The 16,946-nt window shown below is 46.0% G+C and overlaps 1 protein-coding gene across 11 annotated transcripts in view; it reads left to right on the top strand.

Annotated features, from left to right (window-relative positions):
• The window catches only part of SYNE1 (spectrin repeat containing nuclear envelope protein 1), a 672,549-nt gene that overhangs the window by 215,581 nt on the left and 440,022 nt on the right, over positions 1-16,946 (top strand). For 9 of the 11 annotated variants that reach the window (XM_075339554.1, XM_075339562.1, XM_075339561.1 and 6 more), the window contains one exon: positions 628-666. The exons of the other annotated variants lie outside the window; for them this stretch is intronic. In XM_075339554.1, the coding sequence (XP_075195669.1) occupies positions 628-666 (39 nt within the window). The remainder of the gene's footprint in view (positions 1-627; positions 667-16,946) is intronic. 11 annotated transcript variants of the gene reach the window in all.

Genomic DNA, 16,946 nt, shown 5'->3' with positions numbered 1-16,946 from the left:
CCCCGGGTACGATGAACAACCGGCGCCATGTAAAATAAACAATATTTTAAAACCTAGCGACGAGTACATGACTCACGATTTGTGAGCGATACTGCATCGCTCGGAGGTGTCACACGAGAGGACGTCGTGAACGATGCCGGATGTGCGTCACGAAAACCGTGACCCCGATGATGCATCGCACGATAGCTCATCTCGTGTAAAGCCCACATTAGATACACCCAGGGTTGGACAACAGAAAGTAGGAAAAAAAATATTATTATGAAAATTATCCTTGTGATGTAAAGATGTTGAGCTGGTAATGTCACTAACGTTGGTGGTCAACAGTTGTGCTCGTTTCTTCGTGTTCGAGGGTAGAATAGAGGGGTAATGATTTATGCTAAAGTGGTAGAAGTATATTAGGGCTGTACCAAAAATATAAAGGTCATATTACACACAGTCCCCAACAGTGACATTACAAGGTCCCAATACTTTGGCTGTCTTGTACCAGACTTCACAAAGTACAAGTAACTCACTTTTTATGCTTCTTTTTTTCCAACATTTGTGCCTTTTCCTTCTCTTGCTTGTCATTGCCATTTCATTCTTTGCTAACCACTAATTATCCTTCTCATGCTTTACTATGCTTGCCAGTCACGGGTAGATCCTAGAGCAATTGCACACACATTAGAGGTATGTGAGAAGTACCTTTATATTACAAAATCAGACAGTTACTGAAATTACTTTTGACATTACTATTAATTGCATGCATTTCTGTAGATGTACAGTAAGGTGATATCATGGAATATTTTTGGTATCTGTAGTTGCGAAAATGATTTTGCACTTCCGTTTAGTATTCATCAAAATTTTGCTGAGGGAATCTATTATATGCGACCTGTAATTTTGGCCTGGCCATACATTAGGAGTTTAGGACAGCCATTTTCTGAGTGACTTTTCTTTGACAAACCACTGGACGATCTCTGACATATTCTGTGGCATAGTCTAGGTGTGCTTTGATGAGATGGAATCCAATATGGCAAATAAACTTTTCCGCAGATATATTCCATAAGTTGTCATCTGTCACTCTTGTTCGTGTCACGGAAAAAGGCACTGATGGTCACTAGAGAAAGGTCTCAATTGGCCTTTTGGGTGCTCAAAATTTCTAGTGTATGGCTAGACTCTGGTTGGCTCATAGAGGAGAATCCCAAAAGGAGAACGTACCTCTATAACGTCTATATGTCATTATAGAGTACATGGACCGGATTTGCTTCGGGGCGACAACTTTGAACTAGGGATCTTAGAGGTTATGAAAATAAAACTTAATCAGTGTTTCATTTAGCAAGTTCATAAGCAACGTAGTTTGTGTGCCAAGGTCTCCGCTGTCAGTGGGAGTTGGAGCACTCTTGTTTTCAGGCTATATTCACATTAGTAGTCTGTAGTTAACTATCAGAGATCAGATATATTAACTGTTCTAAAAAGATACAAATTTCTTTTTCTCAGCTGTAACCAATTTACTCATTCTGTAGCTCTGACTACTGTTTATAGGATGTTAAGGATGTATTAATGTATTGACTGTATCATCTTACATGACGTATCACTCATGTCTGGCCCTTAAGGTACCGTCACACTAAGCGTCGCTCCAGCGATCCCACCAGCAACCTGTCTTGGCAGTGATCGCTGGAGCGTCGCTACACGGGTTGCTGGTGAGCAGATCTCACCAGCAACCAGTGACCAGCCCCCAGCCAGCAGCGACGCGTGGAAGCGATGCTGCGCTTGGTAACTAAGGTAAATATCGGGTAACCAACCCGATATTTATCTTGGTTACCAGCGCACACCGCTTAGCGCTGGCTCCCTGCACTCCTAGCCAGAGTACACATCGGGTTAATTACCCGATGTGTAGTCTAGCTATGTGTGCAGGGAGCAGGGAGCCGGCACTGACAGCGTGAGAGCGGCGGACGCTGGTAACGAAGGTAAATATCGGGTAACCAAGGAAAGGGCTTCTTGGTTACCCGATGTTTACCGTGGTTACCAGCGTCCGCAGAAGCCGGCTCCCTGCTCCCTGCACATTCAGTTGTTGCTCTCTCGCTGTCACACACAGCGATCTGTGCTTCACAGCGGGAGAGCAACAACTAAAAAATGGTCCAGGACATTCAGCAACAACCAGCGACCTCACAGCAGGGGCCAGGTCATTGCTGGATGTCACACACAACATCGCTAGCAACATCGCTGTTACGTCACAAAAGTCGTGCCTCAGCAGCGATGTTGCTAGCGATGTTGCTTAGTGAGACGTGGCCTTTACTGCACTGCTAATCCTTTCAGCAAACTCTGATCTCATAGAAACAACGGACCTGTGTAGATTTGCAGGTTTTCGTAGTAAATAATAACGGTCCCATTTATTAGTAGTAAACCAACATTGTAAAATCCTGTAAGATTGAAGCGCTAAGTTACATGGACTGGAAAAAGAAGATATGGGTCCTTTAGATTCAACCTTTCTATATCAATTCTACATCATTAGTAGATTAATTATAACCTTTAAAGGGAATCTGTCACCAGTTTTTTGCCTCCTACTCTGAGAGCAGCATAACATAGAGGCAGAGTTCCTGATTCCAGCGATGTGTCACTTACTGGACTGCTTTATGTAGCTGTTATAAAATCACTGTTAATCAGCAGTAGATTATCACTAGAGGACTACTTGGCCTGCTGTCGGGTAGTCCAGCATATACATGAGCTCTGTATAACTGCTAGATCTGCAGCAGAGAAAACATTGATTTTATCAAAATGGCATAAAATAGCTCAGTAAGTGACACATCGCTGGAATCAGGGACTCTGTCAGATGAGGTAGCAAAAACCTGGCACCAGATTTTAGCCTTCAAAACCACAACTAGCTCCTTAAGCAGCGCCTGTGCTGCGTTCTATAAAGGTGCACGTTGCCCCCTGACCGCCCTGTAGACCCCAGAAATACCTTTACAAAATTTTCCGCCCTGTATGTAAATTGTCCAGTCCGGTCCAATGGGCATCTTAATCTGTGCCTCCCATCCCTCCTTTCACCCTCCTTCTGTGCTGATAGACGTGGATGACACCTAGGATGCAATCCACGTAGACTGGCAAAATCTCCATGTTCCCACCTCACGCAGGCACACTTCGCTCTGCCCTGTAGTGGACAGAGCTTAATGTCCTGTATGCAATTCTTTATCCATATATATATAAATATGTATGTATGTATATATATATATATATATATATATATATATATACAGTCCCTGACAGAAGTTCTATCGCTTATCCATGTTATGTAAATAAAAGCTTATAACCTGACTTTAAATTCATCCATTGGTTTCATAAATGTCTCTTTTGAAAGCTGAATCCATCCCAAATTTGGTTTTGGTTATGAAAATAAAGTTGCTACAAAGCTGAAATATTGATCATTTAATGAACACAGAAAGGTCAGATTTTGGCAAGACAAAAGTTTTGTCGCCCACAGGAAGTAATGTGAAATTCAAACAAATAATTAACTTCTAATACAAAGATATGTTGCATAACATTGGTGAATGAAGTTGTGGTGCTATTAGAGCCATATTTAATATTTTATGTGACTTCAATGAGCTTGAAGGACTGCATCCATGCGGTTCAACAATGATTCATACAATTTATTGATGGAGTCATCAGGAATAGCAAAGAATGCAGTCTTACATGCCTCTCAGAGTTCCTCTAGATTCTTTGGTTTTGTCTTCCAAGCTTCCTCTTTCATCCTACCCCAAACATGCTCAATGATGTTCATGTCTGGTGACTGGGCTGGCCAGTCCTTGAGCACCTTGATCTTCTTTGCCAGGAGGAACTTTGTTGTAGAGATGGATGTATGAGATGGAGCACCATCTTGCTGAAGAGTTTGACTCCTTTTATGAATGGGAATGTAAAACGTAGCTAATACTTCTTGATATTTTAGGCTATTGATATTGCCTTCCACCTTGCAAATGTTTTGCACACCCCTATACTGAATGTAACCTCAAACCATGATCTTTCTTGGGGTATTTCAGATCCATACAGGCTCCAGTAGGCCTCCTGCAGTATTTGCGGTACCTGTGGTGTAATTTAACTGAAGATTCATCAGAGAAATTCACCTTCTGCCACTTTTCCAGCGTCCATCTGTTTAGCAGGCTGTGGGACTTGGCAAATGCCACACAGTTCTTTAATTGCCTTTTGTTTAGTGCTGGCTTCTGGGCACTGATTTGACCATGGAGGCCATTTCGAGACAGAATCCTACAAACTGTTCTAGTTGACACAGGGACTTGAGGTGACCAGGCCTTTTGGAGTTCTGCTGCAGTGATAGAGGGACTGGCTTTGGATTTTCTAACCAGCAAACGTTCCTCCTTAGAAGTTGTCTTGCGGGGTCTGCCGGACCTGGGCTTGTCAAAAACATCTCCAGTCTCTTCAAATCTTTGTGCCAGACACCTCTGCAGTGGATCTGGTCTTCAGCCTCTTGATAATCAAGGCTTTGGTCGCAGGATAGATTTTTGGCATGTTATCAGAGGTCAAGTTGCAGTTCATGTTAAGGTCTGGGGTGCTGGGTTTCTTTTTATACACACCCACTAATTAACCGATCATTTAGTGAGCACAGGTGAGGATGTAAACTAGGATTGGGTGCATTATATGACAAGGCGACAAAACTTTTGTCTTGACAAAATCTGACCTTTCTGTGTTCATTAAATGATTAATATTTCAGCTTTGCAGCAACTTTATTTTCATAACCTAAACCAAATTTGGGAGGGTTTCAGCTTTCAAAAGAATAATTTATGAAACCAATGGATGAATTTAAAGTCAGGTTATAAGCTTTTATTTACATAACATGGATAAGCGACAGAACTTCTGTCAGGGACTGTATGTGTATATATATATATATATATATATATATATATATATATATATATATATATATATATGTATATAATTGCCTTATTCTGTCTGTCTGTCTGTCTGTCTATCTGTCTGTCTGTCTGTCATGCTCCAAAATTGTGTCCTTACGGTGACACAAAGCTGATTGGCCACTGGGCTCACCATGGGCCCGCCCCCCCCACACAGATTGGCCGCTCACCCAGGCTGCGCCCCCACACGGATTGGCCAGCCGCTCGCCCAGGCTCCGCCCCCCCCACAGATTGGCCTCTCGCCCCGGCACCCTGCAGGCATTGGCAATTCGGCCACGCCCCGCCCCGCCCCCCTCACGCAATGCACGCTAGCTCTGGCCCCGCCCCCCTCCCCCCCGCGCATTCCCCGAACTGACACGGCTGTCACGGAGGTGAGTACTGTACTCCTCCCCCCCTTCCCCCCCCGCGCATTCCCCGAACTCACGGCTGTCACGGAGGTGAGTACTGTACAACACCCCCCCCGTCCCTCGCTCGCACGGGAGTGGTGTGGATACGATAGTAACCATGCTAGCATGGTTACAAGCGCATCAAGGTCCTGCAGCGGCGGAAGATCCACACGCGCACACACACACACATACACACACATCAGATCACACTCACTCTCACACACACCTCACACACACATCACATACACATCACATCGCATCCACACACTCACAGCATCCGGCGATATCGCTTGCTTCTCGGCCTCGATACTGTGCTGTTGTGACCTTCCAGGACCTGACGGAGGATCACATGGCCAGAAGCATGTGGTATCTCCGGATGTTGTGAATGTCAGCGCGTATGTGCGATATCGTCAGTGTCTGTGTGTGTGAGTGTATGCGATCAGGTGTGTGTGAGTGTATGCGATCGGGTGTGTGTGAGTGTATGCGATCGGGTGTGTGTGAGTGTATGCGATCGGGTGTGTGAGTGTCGGCAGAGGAGCACGGCGTGCTGGAGGAGGCTGGGAGCAGAGAGGCTGATCTTGGGGAAGGCTGGGAGGGGGAGGCTGATGCTGGGGGAGACTGGGAGGGGAAGGCTGATGCTGAAGGAGGCTGGGAGGGGGAGGCTGGGAGGAAGGAGGCTGGGAGGAGAGAGGCTGATCCTGGGGAAGGCTGGGAAGGGGAGGCTGATGCTGAGGGAGGCTGGAAGGAGAGAGGCTGATGCTGCGGGAGGCTGGAAGGAGAGAGGCTGAGGCTGGGAGGAGAGAGGCTGATGCTGGGGAAGGCTGATGCTGAGGGAGGCTGGGAGGGGAAAGCTGATGCTGGGGAAGGCTGATGCTGAGGGAGGCTGGGAGGGGAAAGCTGATGCTGGGGAAGGCTGGGAGGACGGAGGCTGGGAGGAGAGAGGCTGATCCTGGGGAAGGCTGGGAGAGGGAGGCTGATGCTGGGGGAGGCTGGAAGGAGAGAGGCTGATGCTGGGGGAGGCTGGAAGAAGAGAGGCTGATGCTGGGGGAGGCTGATGCTGGGGGAGGCTGGGAGGAGAGAGGCTGATGCTGGGGAAGGCTGGGAGAAGAGAGGCTGATGCTGGGGACAGAGAGGAGAGGCTGATGCTGGGAGGAGAGAGGCTGATGCTGGGATGAGAGAGGCTGATGCTGGGAGGAGAGAGGCTGATGCTGGGGGAGGCTGGGAGGGGGAGGCTGATGCTGGGGGACGCTGATGCTGGGGGAGGCTTGGACGAGGGAGGCTGATGCTTGGGGAGGCTGATGCTGGGGGAGGCTGGAAGGAGAGAGGCTGATGCTGGTGGAGGCTGATGCTTGGGGAGGCTGATGCTGGGGGAGACTGGGAGGGGAAGGCTGATGCTGAGGGAGGCTGGGAGGGGGAGGCTGAGAGGAAGGAGGCTGGGAGGAGAGAGGCTGATCCTGGGGAAGGCTGGGAAACGGAAGCTGATGCTGAGGGAGGCTGGAAGGAGAGAGGCTGATGCTGGGGGAGGCTGGAAGGAGAGAGGCTGAGGCTGGGAGGAGAGAGGCTGATGCTGGGGAAGGCTGATGCTGAGGGAGGCTGGGACAGGAGAGCTGATGCTGGGGAAGGCTGGGAGGACGGAGGCTGGGAGGAGAGAGGCTGATCCTGGGGAAGGCTGGGAGAGGGAGGCTGATGCTGGGGGAGGCTGAGGCTGGGAGGAGAGAGGCTGATGCTCGGGACAGAGAGGCTGATGCTGGGAGGAGAGAGGCTGATGCTGGGAGGAGAGAGGCTGATGCTGGGAGGAGAGAGGCTGATGCTGGGGGCAGAGAGGCTGATGCTGGTGCAGCATGGGGGATGGTGCACGATGGGGGGTGCGCAGCATAGGGGATGGAGCACGATGAGGAGTGCGCAGCATGGGGGATGGAGCACGTTTTGGAGTGCGCAGCATGGCGGATGGAGCACGTTTGGGAGTGCGCAGCATGGCGGATGGAGCACGTTTCGGAGTGCGCAGCATGGCGGACGGAGCACGTTTGGGAGTGCGCAGCATGGCGGATGGAGCACGTTTGGGAGTGCGCAGCATGGCAGATGGAGCACGTTTGGGAGTGCGCAGCATGGCGGATGGAGCACGTTTGGGAGTGCGCAGCATGGCGGATGGAGCACGTTTGGGAGTGCACAGCATGGCGGATGGAGCACGATGGGGGGGTGCGCAGCATGGCGGATGGAGCACGATGGGAGGTGCACACCTCCCCCAACACACACAACACACCACACACACACTGGGAACCACAAACACCGCCCTACACAGACACCCACACACACAGACAACGCTGCACACACACAACACCCAACACACAAACACCGCGCCATACATAAATATACGCACATATCATGCAACACACACATTGCACAAAACATACCTCCCCCCAAAACACACCACACCCACACAAACCGCGCAACACATACACACACAACGCTACAGACACACAGCGCTCCACAAACAACGCAACACACGCAACACACACACAACACCGCTCTCACCCCCCGCCACACCCAGACAACACCCAGAACATGTACAGCTCCTACACAAACACTTGGTAACTACACACAACAACATCTATATATATATATAGATATATATAACAAAAATCATACATTAACTACACAATACGTAAATTCTAGAATACCCGATGCGTAGAATCGGGCCACCTTCTAGTATATATATATAGGGGAAGTCCTCTTTATAGAAATTTCTAAATATCTTTTTTGGCTTTGGCCTGAAGGTGTCACTGTTGCTATTGCTAAAGAAATATAAGAACTATTCATGAATGCCCGCTAACAACTCCATAGATTCATGCCGTGAAAACCTCAAATTGTGATCCTTGCAGCATTTCATGTGGATGAAAGTGATGAGTGAACATACCTTCCTAAACCATTAATACCCTGTAAATTATTCTTTATGTGACCTCAGGGTTCTCTATTGAAATCTGCAAAATCTTTCAAATGGAATAAATTCAATCTCTTTCAATCCTGTTGCTGTGAAGTGTGACTGTACGGTTCTGGATATGACCTACTCCTCCACATGTAAAGTATCATCCTCAATACAAAACGGAGATTGAGTCAGACTGAGTAGTTGTACAGGAAAGTGGTGCATAGACCATGTTTATCAACACAATAAATGCAGTATATTCAGGTTTTAAACATTTTTGTAGATAAAAAAAATACAATAAAATATTAACATAATAAACAACATACAAGTTACCGGGGGCCGGCATACACGTTACTGTTACTGGATCAGGAATACATGTTACTGAGAGTGGCATACACCTTACTGGTGGTGGCTTACATGTTATTTGGGGGACATACAAGTTACTGGAGGTGGTTTATATGTTACTGGAGGGGACATACAAGTTACTGGGGAGAACATACAAGTTACTGGGGGGAAATACAAGTTAGTTGGCTGCAGTCTGATACGCCCCCACCCTGAGTGACTGCATGAATGACGCTTCCAATCACAGACGCTATGTGCGTCTATCGTGGTATAAAAATAAATAAATAAAATATTTGGCATAGGGTCCCCCCATATTATGATACCCAGCAAAGATAAAGCATATGAATACAGCCCCCAGCCGTGCGCTTATCTTGGCTATGTGTCAAAATAGGAGGAACTGCATGGCGGCTTTACGTACATGACCGAACGCTGTGAGATTCAGGCAGAGAATGAATGAGCCACACGATCAGTGGTGACATCACTCAGGTTATTTGCGGTCACAGTGGGAGGTTCCCACTGATCTCCACCTGTGACCACAGGTAACCTGACCTCAGGGGACCTCAGTAAACTCAGGTTAACAGACCTTTATCTCCTGGCAGAAAACCACTTTTTTTTGCCAATAGAAGCAGGCAAAAAAAAACACATCGCTATCGCATCTTATCACATGTACCATGATCGTGCGCTCTGACTTCAGATATGTAGCAGAGCATGAATCGTTGTGGGACCTTGTGTGGATTACATCAGACCTGCAGGGGTGTTCTGGGGGGTTAATAAATTGGTGAAAGAGGGTGTTTTTTTTAGTTTTTTATTTCAAATAAAGGATTTTTTCATTGTTTGCATTTATTTACCTTCACTTATAGATTAGTAGTGGGGGGTCTCATAGACACCTCCCATTACTGATCTAGGACTTAGTGGCAGCTGTGGGCTGTTATCCTTATTACCTCGATTGCCACCGCACCAAGGCAATCGGGAAGAGGCGGGTAAATCGCTGGGATTGTCACATCTAATAGATGCAACAGTCCTGGGCGGCTGCAGGCTGCTATTTTTAGGCTGGAGGTGGCCCAATAAGCATGGGCCTCACCATGTGTAAATACCAGCCCCGAGCTGATGAGCTTTGTCATCGCTGGGTATCAAAATTATGGGGGGGCGCATGCCGGTTTTTAAAATTATTTAGTTAAGTGATTAAAAAAAAAATAAGCCGCATGCGGTTCCTCTTATTTTGATACTTGGCCTAGATAAGCACAAGGCTGGGGGCTGCATCCTGTAGCTGTATGCTTTATCTGCACTGAGTATCATAATACGAGGGAACCTATGTCGAATATTTTATTTATTTATTTATTTTTATACCACGATACTGACCCACAGACAGTGCCTGTGATTGGTTGCAGTCAGATGCTGTCAAAAAGGCTGGGTGCGTGTCTGACTGCAACCAATCACAGACGACAGGATGGCTGGTGGGCAGGGAAAGCAGTGCATATGGATGAGCAATAATCAGTGGGCTCGGAAGTGAAGGACAGGCCGGGGGAACAGTGTACAGCCATGCCGCAGCCTTGGCATTTGCTTTATTCTTATTTTCATTCTTTTTCCATTTTTATTTTTTTTAATTTCCCAGAGTGCTGGATCCGGATCAATGCCCAGAATCCCCGGACCGGGTCTGGCACTCGGGTACCTTTGAAACCGTGTGGATTCGGACTTTTACAGTCCAGGTCCACCCATCACTATCCACCACTGTTGTCTACCATGAACGTCCAGGCCCTTGTTTGCAGATCGTACCAAACTGTTGATTTGGCCACTCCTAACATTTCTCATATCTCTCTGATGGATTTCTTTTTTTTTTTTAGCCTAATGGTGGTCTGTTTCTCTTCCATTGAGAATTCCTGACCGCATTTGGTTGGTTTCACAGCAACAGTTTCCAAATGCAAATGCCACATGTGATTGTGGAACATGGGGGTTGGGGAAAATTTTGTGTAGGTTCGTATTTTGGGCATGGTGCTCTGTCCATTGTCTGTATTCCTTGTGTGTATATTGTCCTGCTTGCAGGTTAATCACCCCCTGCCGGGCTTTTGTCCCTAAGTCTGGGGGAGGGAGCCTGGGATCCACCTAACCTCTTTGCTTACCTGGGAAATTATTCATTCTGGCTGAGAATGACAGGAGAGAAGGAGTAAGATTGATCCTCTGAAGGAAAAGCTGATACCCATGAGAGACTGAGAAACCCCGATTTCCCTGGAAAAGGACTGCTGGAGGATTATGACTAACCTCCTGGGACATTTATGCCATTAGTAGACTACTTTACCCTCTGTGTGGTGGTTTATTTGATGGACCTACTGACTTGCTTGGAATAAATGTTCTTTGGATTGTTCACTCATCTCTCGCTTTGTTGATTGTGTGATATTGGAGAAGGCCCCGTGACAACGGGTGGCAGCAGTGGGATCAACAGAGCGCAGCCCAATGAAGATTCACCCACAGAGTGAGTACAGAAACTGGACCGCATCCAATCTACAGGAGAGAGCCAGAGATGTGGGCCTTAGCAACCAGAGACTGAGTAAAGAAGCCTTAATTGATCTACTCTTGGGTGTGAGCCAGACCACCTCCTCCCAGATGTCTAATGGACAAGCATTGGAGACGGGCATCACTGCCCCAAAAAGCCATTGGTTGGTGTGGTTTGAAGAAGAGATGGCGGTTCTGGGCCCAGGTGTATCTCAATAGTATAAGGAGGAGGCTGCTCGACGAGCACAGAGGAGACAAAAAGCAAATCAGTCCCGCAGAGGGAATAATATGAGTTTGAGTGTAAACCCAGCGATCCAGGAGCCTGTACGGATTACAAGGGCAGACTTCAAGCTATTTAATGAGGCTTCCAGAGATGTGGAAGGGTTCTTCAAGGACTTTGAGCAGCAGTGTGCCGTGATCGAGGTGCCCCACTCTGGCTGGTTGCGTTTGTTAGTGGGACTCCTGAACGGAAGCCTGACAGAGGCTTATTGCACCATTAAGAACACATTATCATGCTATCAGCTCAGGATCACATAGGGCACAGTTCCGAAACCTCCCATGCACCACAGGGGGATCGTTTAGCATGTATGCCCATAAGATGTCCCAGGCATGTCGAAGATGTTTTACAGGTATTTCTTATAGAAGAATTTCTTTACAAGTGTCCCTCAGAAATACGGGAATGGGTCAGAGAGCGCAGGCCACACACCTTGGATAGAGCTGCATCCCTGGCTGATGAGGCCCTTACTATTTGACTGCAATGGAGGAGGCTTCTGTACAATAAGCCACAGCCTGCTCCTGTGCTCCGGCCCCCTCAAGTTATTTCTGCCACTCCACCCAGAAACAGACCGATGACATTCACGTCTCAAAATCCTGGACCCCAACAGTTCCGACCATGCCCTGTGGGAATCACAGAGAAGAGATGTTATGGGTGCAGACAACCTGGGCACCTGCAATCCAGTTGTCCTGCAAGGACTCGGAGGGACCCCTAGGCACCTCCACTTTGTCCACTGCATTTTGTGCATTCCAACCGGCCTGAGGAAGCGGTACCATCACCTCCGCTGGAGTTCACCGCTGACACCTGCACCATAGATGCCACTGTTGGAGTGTATGGCCACTGGCCTTTATCACCAGGTTCTCATAATGCCTTCTCCAGAATGCACATTGGAAGGAGTATGACGCAGCACATATGTTATCGATGTGGGCAGCCTGGGCATTTTCAAGACACTTGCCCTGCTGGTTGATTGAGGAATGACCTTGCACCAAATCGAGCTGTTCATTCTCTATAGTCAAATACAATGGGGGAAGAGTTCTCACTCCTTCAAGTTGACTTGCCTAATGACTCAGACACTGATGGTTGGCCTCCAGGGCAGAGCACAAAAAAGAGAGAGCGGTCCTGCACCACTGAATGTTACCTTGCGGAATCACACGTGCGCTAGGAGTGCAGCTCCAGTATACAGTAACTCTCGGCTGCGGGGTGCCCGTCCATGCAACGAAGGATGAATCCAAACAAATCCAGAAAGGAAAACCAACCACACTCAACCGCTGTTCCGAAAACCTTTTATTGGAACTTGTGCAGGTTAAAAGGCAGGAGGAGACCTAGGTGCAGGTTCCTAACAGGGGACGACGGCCGTTTCGCCTACAAATTAGGCTTCGACTGGTCCACTAGGGGTTTATGAGGTGCGAGCCACAACCCCAAGTTTCTCTTACCATCAAAGTAAGTACTTACAGGAGGTCATGCTGGATGGACAGAAAGTCATTGGATTTTATGACTCTGGGGCATTTCTCACAATAGATGATCCCTGGGTGGTTCGGCCAGAGGCGACACATCAAGGACCAGGTATTGTTAAGGAATTGGCTAGAGGACAAAGGGGAATATCCCAAAGGCAACTGTAGATCTGGACTTTAGCTTTGGGGTCAATCAATGTGTGGTTGGGGTGAAGAGCGGCCTGCCTGCAGATATTTTCATAGGAAATTATGTGGGAGATCTATAATGTTGATTTGTGGGTGAAGGAAACACATTTTGAGTGAAGGAGGACACAAAGGGAAGCTTGTCCTTCCAACCCTACCGCTTTACAAGGGACTGTCCACAGCTGAGCAACATAGACTTGAGTGAGGTGGCCAGAGGTCTGTGTAGACCTCATGGTGCACTCACTTATTAAGAAGGAGGAACAGGTTGTGATGGTGGAATATGGGGGTTGTGTATAATTTTGTGTAGGTTCGTATTTTAGGCGTGGTGCTCTGTCCATTCTGTGTATTCCTTGTGTGTAAATTATCCTGTTGTAGGTTAATCACCCCCTACCGGGCTTTTGTCTCTAAGTCTTGGGGGGGGGCTTGGGTCCACCTAACCTCTATGCTTACCTGGGAGATTATTCATTCTGGCTGAGAAAGACACGAGAGAAGGAGCAAGATTGATCCTCTGAGGGAGAAACTGACACCCCAGAGAGACAGTGAGAAACCCCGATTTCCCTGGAAAAGGACTGCTGGAGGATTATGACTAACCTCCTGGGACATTTATGCCATCACTGGACTACTTTACCCTGTGTGTGGTGGATTATTTGATGGACCTTCTGACTTGCTTGGAATAAATGTTCTTTGGATTGTTCACTCATCTCTTGCTCTGTTGTTTGTGTGAAATCAGAGAAGGATCCCGTGACACCACACCTGGAATCAGTTCCAGACCTGTTACCTGTTGAATTGATGATAGATTAATGAGGGAATAGCCCATGCTGCCCTTTAAAAAGCTTTTGAGATAATTGTCTAATTACTTATGGTCCCTTGAAAAAGAAGCAGCTACTTATTAAGAGCCGTAATTCCTAAACCTTTACTGCAAGCAGCATGTGAACACCCTCAAATTATTGCTGAGAATCTACCCATATTAATTATATACCTGTTACTTGAATATGTTTTGGCAAACAGCTAAAATTCCAAAGTTTCTTCCACTGTCCAAATGTTTCTGGCCTTAACCATGTGTGTGTTTCCTACTATGAATTTTTCCTGAAACAGTTGAACACATAACCATATGGTCACCTGGTGACAGACCCGGAAGATCCCTGCCAGTCTGTATCTTCTACAGATGGCAAGGACGGGTTCAGCTTCATAGGAATACAAAGCATATCGTTCTTGAAAATGTGATATTTATTCAGTTTTTACAGCTCCATTGTTATAACAATTAATGAAAACAAATTTCTTCTGACTTTCAGTTATGTCCATAAATGGGGGAAGATGTATTAGTATTACAACTTTTTTTTACAAACCCTCCTGGCACTGACCAATATACATTTTATAAACAGGGTAGAACGTATTAATTATAACTCTATGGTAGATTAGTATTTTTAATTAGTCTGTGGGTGTTTTAAACAGATTCTGTCTTTCCCTTTATTAGCAGGATATGTTGCTAGGCAACTTTGGCTTCCATGCGAGCGGAAAATGTGCCTATGTCCATGTTACTTGTACAGCGCTTATAGTTTCTAGACTCTCCTTTCTGAGAAAACCTTAGATTACTTTAATCTTTCTTAAATATTATTTATCACATACATACCAGTTAGGGTTGATACAGATTGATTCTCAGGACCTAGTCTGTAGGGTACATACTGTGGTTACTGGACAGAGACCCTAATTAGCCAACCTGGTGTGATGTCATATTTACGTCACGCCAAAATGATGATGTCATGCCTGGCTGGCTAATAAAAAGAGGAGCTGCAGATGCTAAGAGGTGGTTCTCAAGGTTCCTGTCCTGCGGCCACAGATTACTAGCGGGGTCAACGGGATCCTGCAAATTGATTCTCAAGATATGTGCAACATTAGTGTTATTAATAAAGGGAAACTACCCTTTAAAGTTTTGATTCACACATGCAGTTTTGATGCTGTCTTTTTAGCCAGAACAGGATTGGATTCAACCCAGGAGATATATGGGGTATGTTCACGCATCACAAACATCATGTATTTTCCAGAGGATCGATCAGTGACAGAATTCTGAGGCTGACACGTGGAGTTCTGACACAAATGCACATTATACAGCTGAAATCATATGTTTACATACACTATCTACAAGGACACATATGCATGTTTTTCTCACTACCTAACAGGAAATCTGAATAAACCTTTCCAAAATTATTCATATTTGCCAAATGCCAGAATAATGAGAATGTTTTAAGGCATTTTTATTACTTTCTGCAATTTCAAAAGTTTACATACATTTCATTAGTATTTGCTTCCATTGCCCTTTAACTGTATGATTTGAGTCAAACATTTTGGATATCCAGCCACAAGCTTCTCACAATAGTTGGTAGGAATTTGGGCCCATTCTTCCTGACTGAACTGGTGTAACTGAGCCATGTTTGTAGGTCGCCTTGTCGCACCTGCTTTTTCAGCTTTGCCCATAAAGTTGCAATAGCATTGAGATCGGGGTGATGGCCACTCCAAAACATTGACTTTGTTACCCTTAAGCCACTTTGTAACCAGTTTGGCAGTATGCTTCAGGTCATTGTTCATATGGAAGACCCATTTCCACCCAAGCTTTAAGTTTCTGACTGATGTCTTGAGATGTTGCTTCCGTTTTGCCACATAACTTTTTTTCTTCATGATGTCATCTATTTTGTGAAGTGCACCAGTCCCTCCTGCAGCAAAACAACCCCACAACATGATGATGTCACCCCTGTATTTCTCAGTTGGGATGATGCTCTTAGGCTTTAAAGCTTCTTCCTTTTTCCTCCAAACGTATTGATGGTCATTATAGCCAAACAGTTCCAGGGCATGTCTCAAAAAAGTAATGTCTTTGCTCCTGTGTGCATTTGCAAACATTAATCTGGCTGTTTTATGTTTCTTTGGAGTAATGGCATCTTCCTGGCAGAGTGGTCTTTCAGCTCATGTTGATACAGTACTCATTTCACTTTGGATAATGACACAATCTTACCAGCTTCCACCAGCATCTTCACAAGGTCTTTTGCTTTTGTTCTTGGGTTGATATCCATACACATGTCTGACCAAAGCACATTCATCTCTTGTACACAGAACCCGTCTCCTTCCTGAGCAATATGATGACTGGACATTCCCATCTTGTTTGTACTTGCATATAATTGTTTGTACAGATGTCACCTTCAGGTATCTGGAATTTTCACCCAAGGGTGAGCCAGACTTGTGCAAGTCTACAATTCTCTTCCTGAGATCTTGGCTGATTTCTTTTGACTTTCCCATGATGCTAAACAAAGAAGCAGTGTGTTTCAGGTGTGCATTAAAATACATCCACAGGTGTGTCTCTAACTAACTCAGATGTTGCCAATAAACCTACCAGAAGCTTCCAAAGACAAGACACCATCATATAGGCTGTCCCATATTGTTTAAAGGAATAGTACTCTTAGTGTATGTAAACTTTTGACTTTGCAGAAAGTAATAAAAATGCCTTAAAACATTCTCACACTAATTATTCTGGCATTTGGTAAATATAAATAATTTTGGTTCCTAATTGACCTAAAACAGGAAAGGTTTATTCTGATTTCATGTCAGATAGTGAGAAAAACATGCATATGTTTCTTTTTAGATAGTGAATGTAAACGTCTGGTTTTTCATTGTATGTGCCTGTGGATCTGCATGACAATTAGCTTCTTGTAAGTGGCCTAATGCACATAGAGCTACTCTGATGTTTTTTCCACCTGAAATCTGAAAGGAGAATGAGGGGTTAAGCAAACGTTATTCACATTCATTAATTGTGGAATCTGATACTAAAATCCTCACCAAAACCTGAAAGTATGATGGTGATAGTGCTGCCATACCATGCAAAACTGCTACTAAGAACACAACATGTGCTAGTGAAACCAGCCTGACACCTGAAGGGACTGCTCCACGCACACGAGCTCCACCACCCCTTCCACAACTGATCAGCAGACCTCCACTCATCTAATTAACAGTGTGACATTCCTGGTT

This window comes from Anomaloglossus baeobatrachus, chromosome 3, assembly GCF_048569485.1.
Source record: "Anomaloglossus baeobatrachus isolate aAnoBae1 chromosome 3, aAnoBae1.hap1, whole genome shotgun sequence".
Taxonomy (NCBI): domain Eukaryota; kingdom Metazoa; phylum Chordata; class Amphibia; order Anura; family Aromobatidae; genus Anomaloglossus; species Anomaloglossus baeobatrachus.
This window is presented reverse-complemented; position numbering and strand designations above follow the sequence as displayed.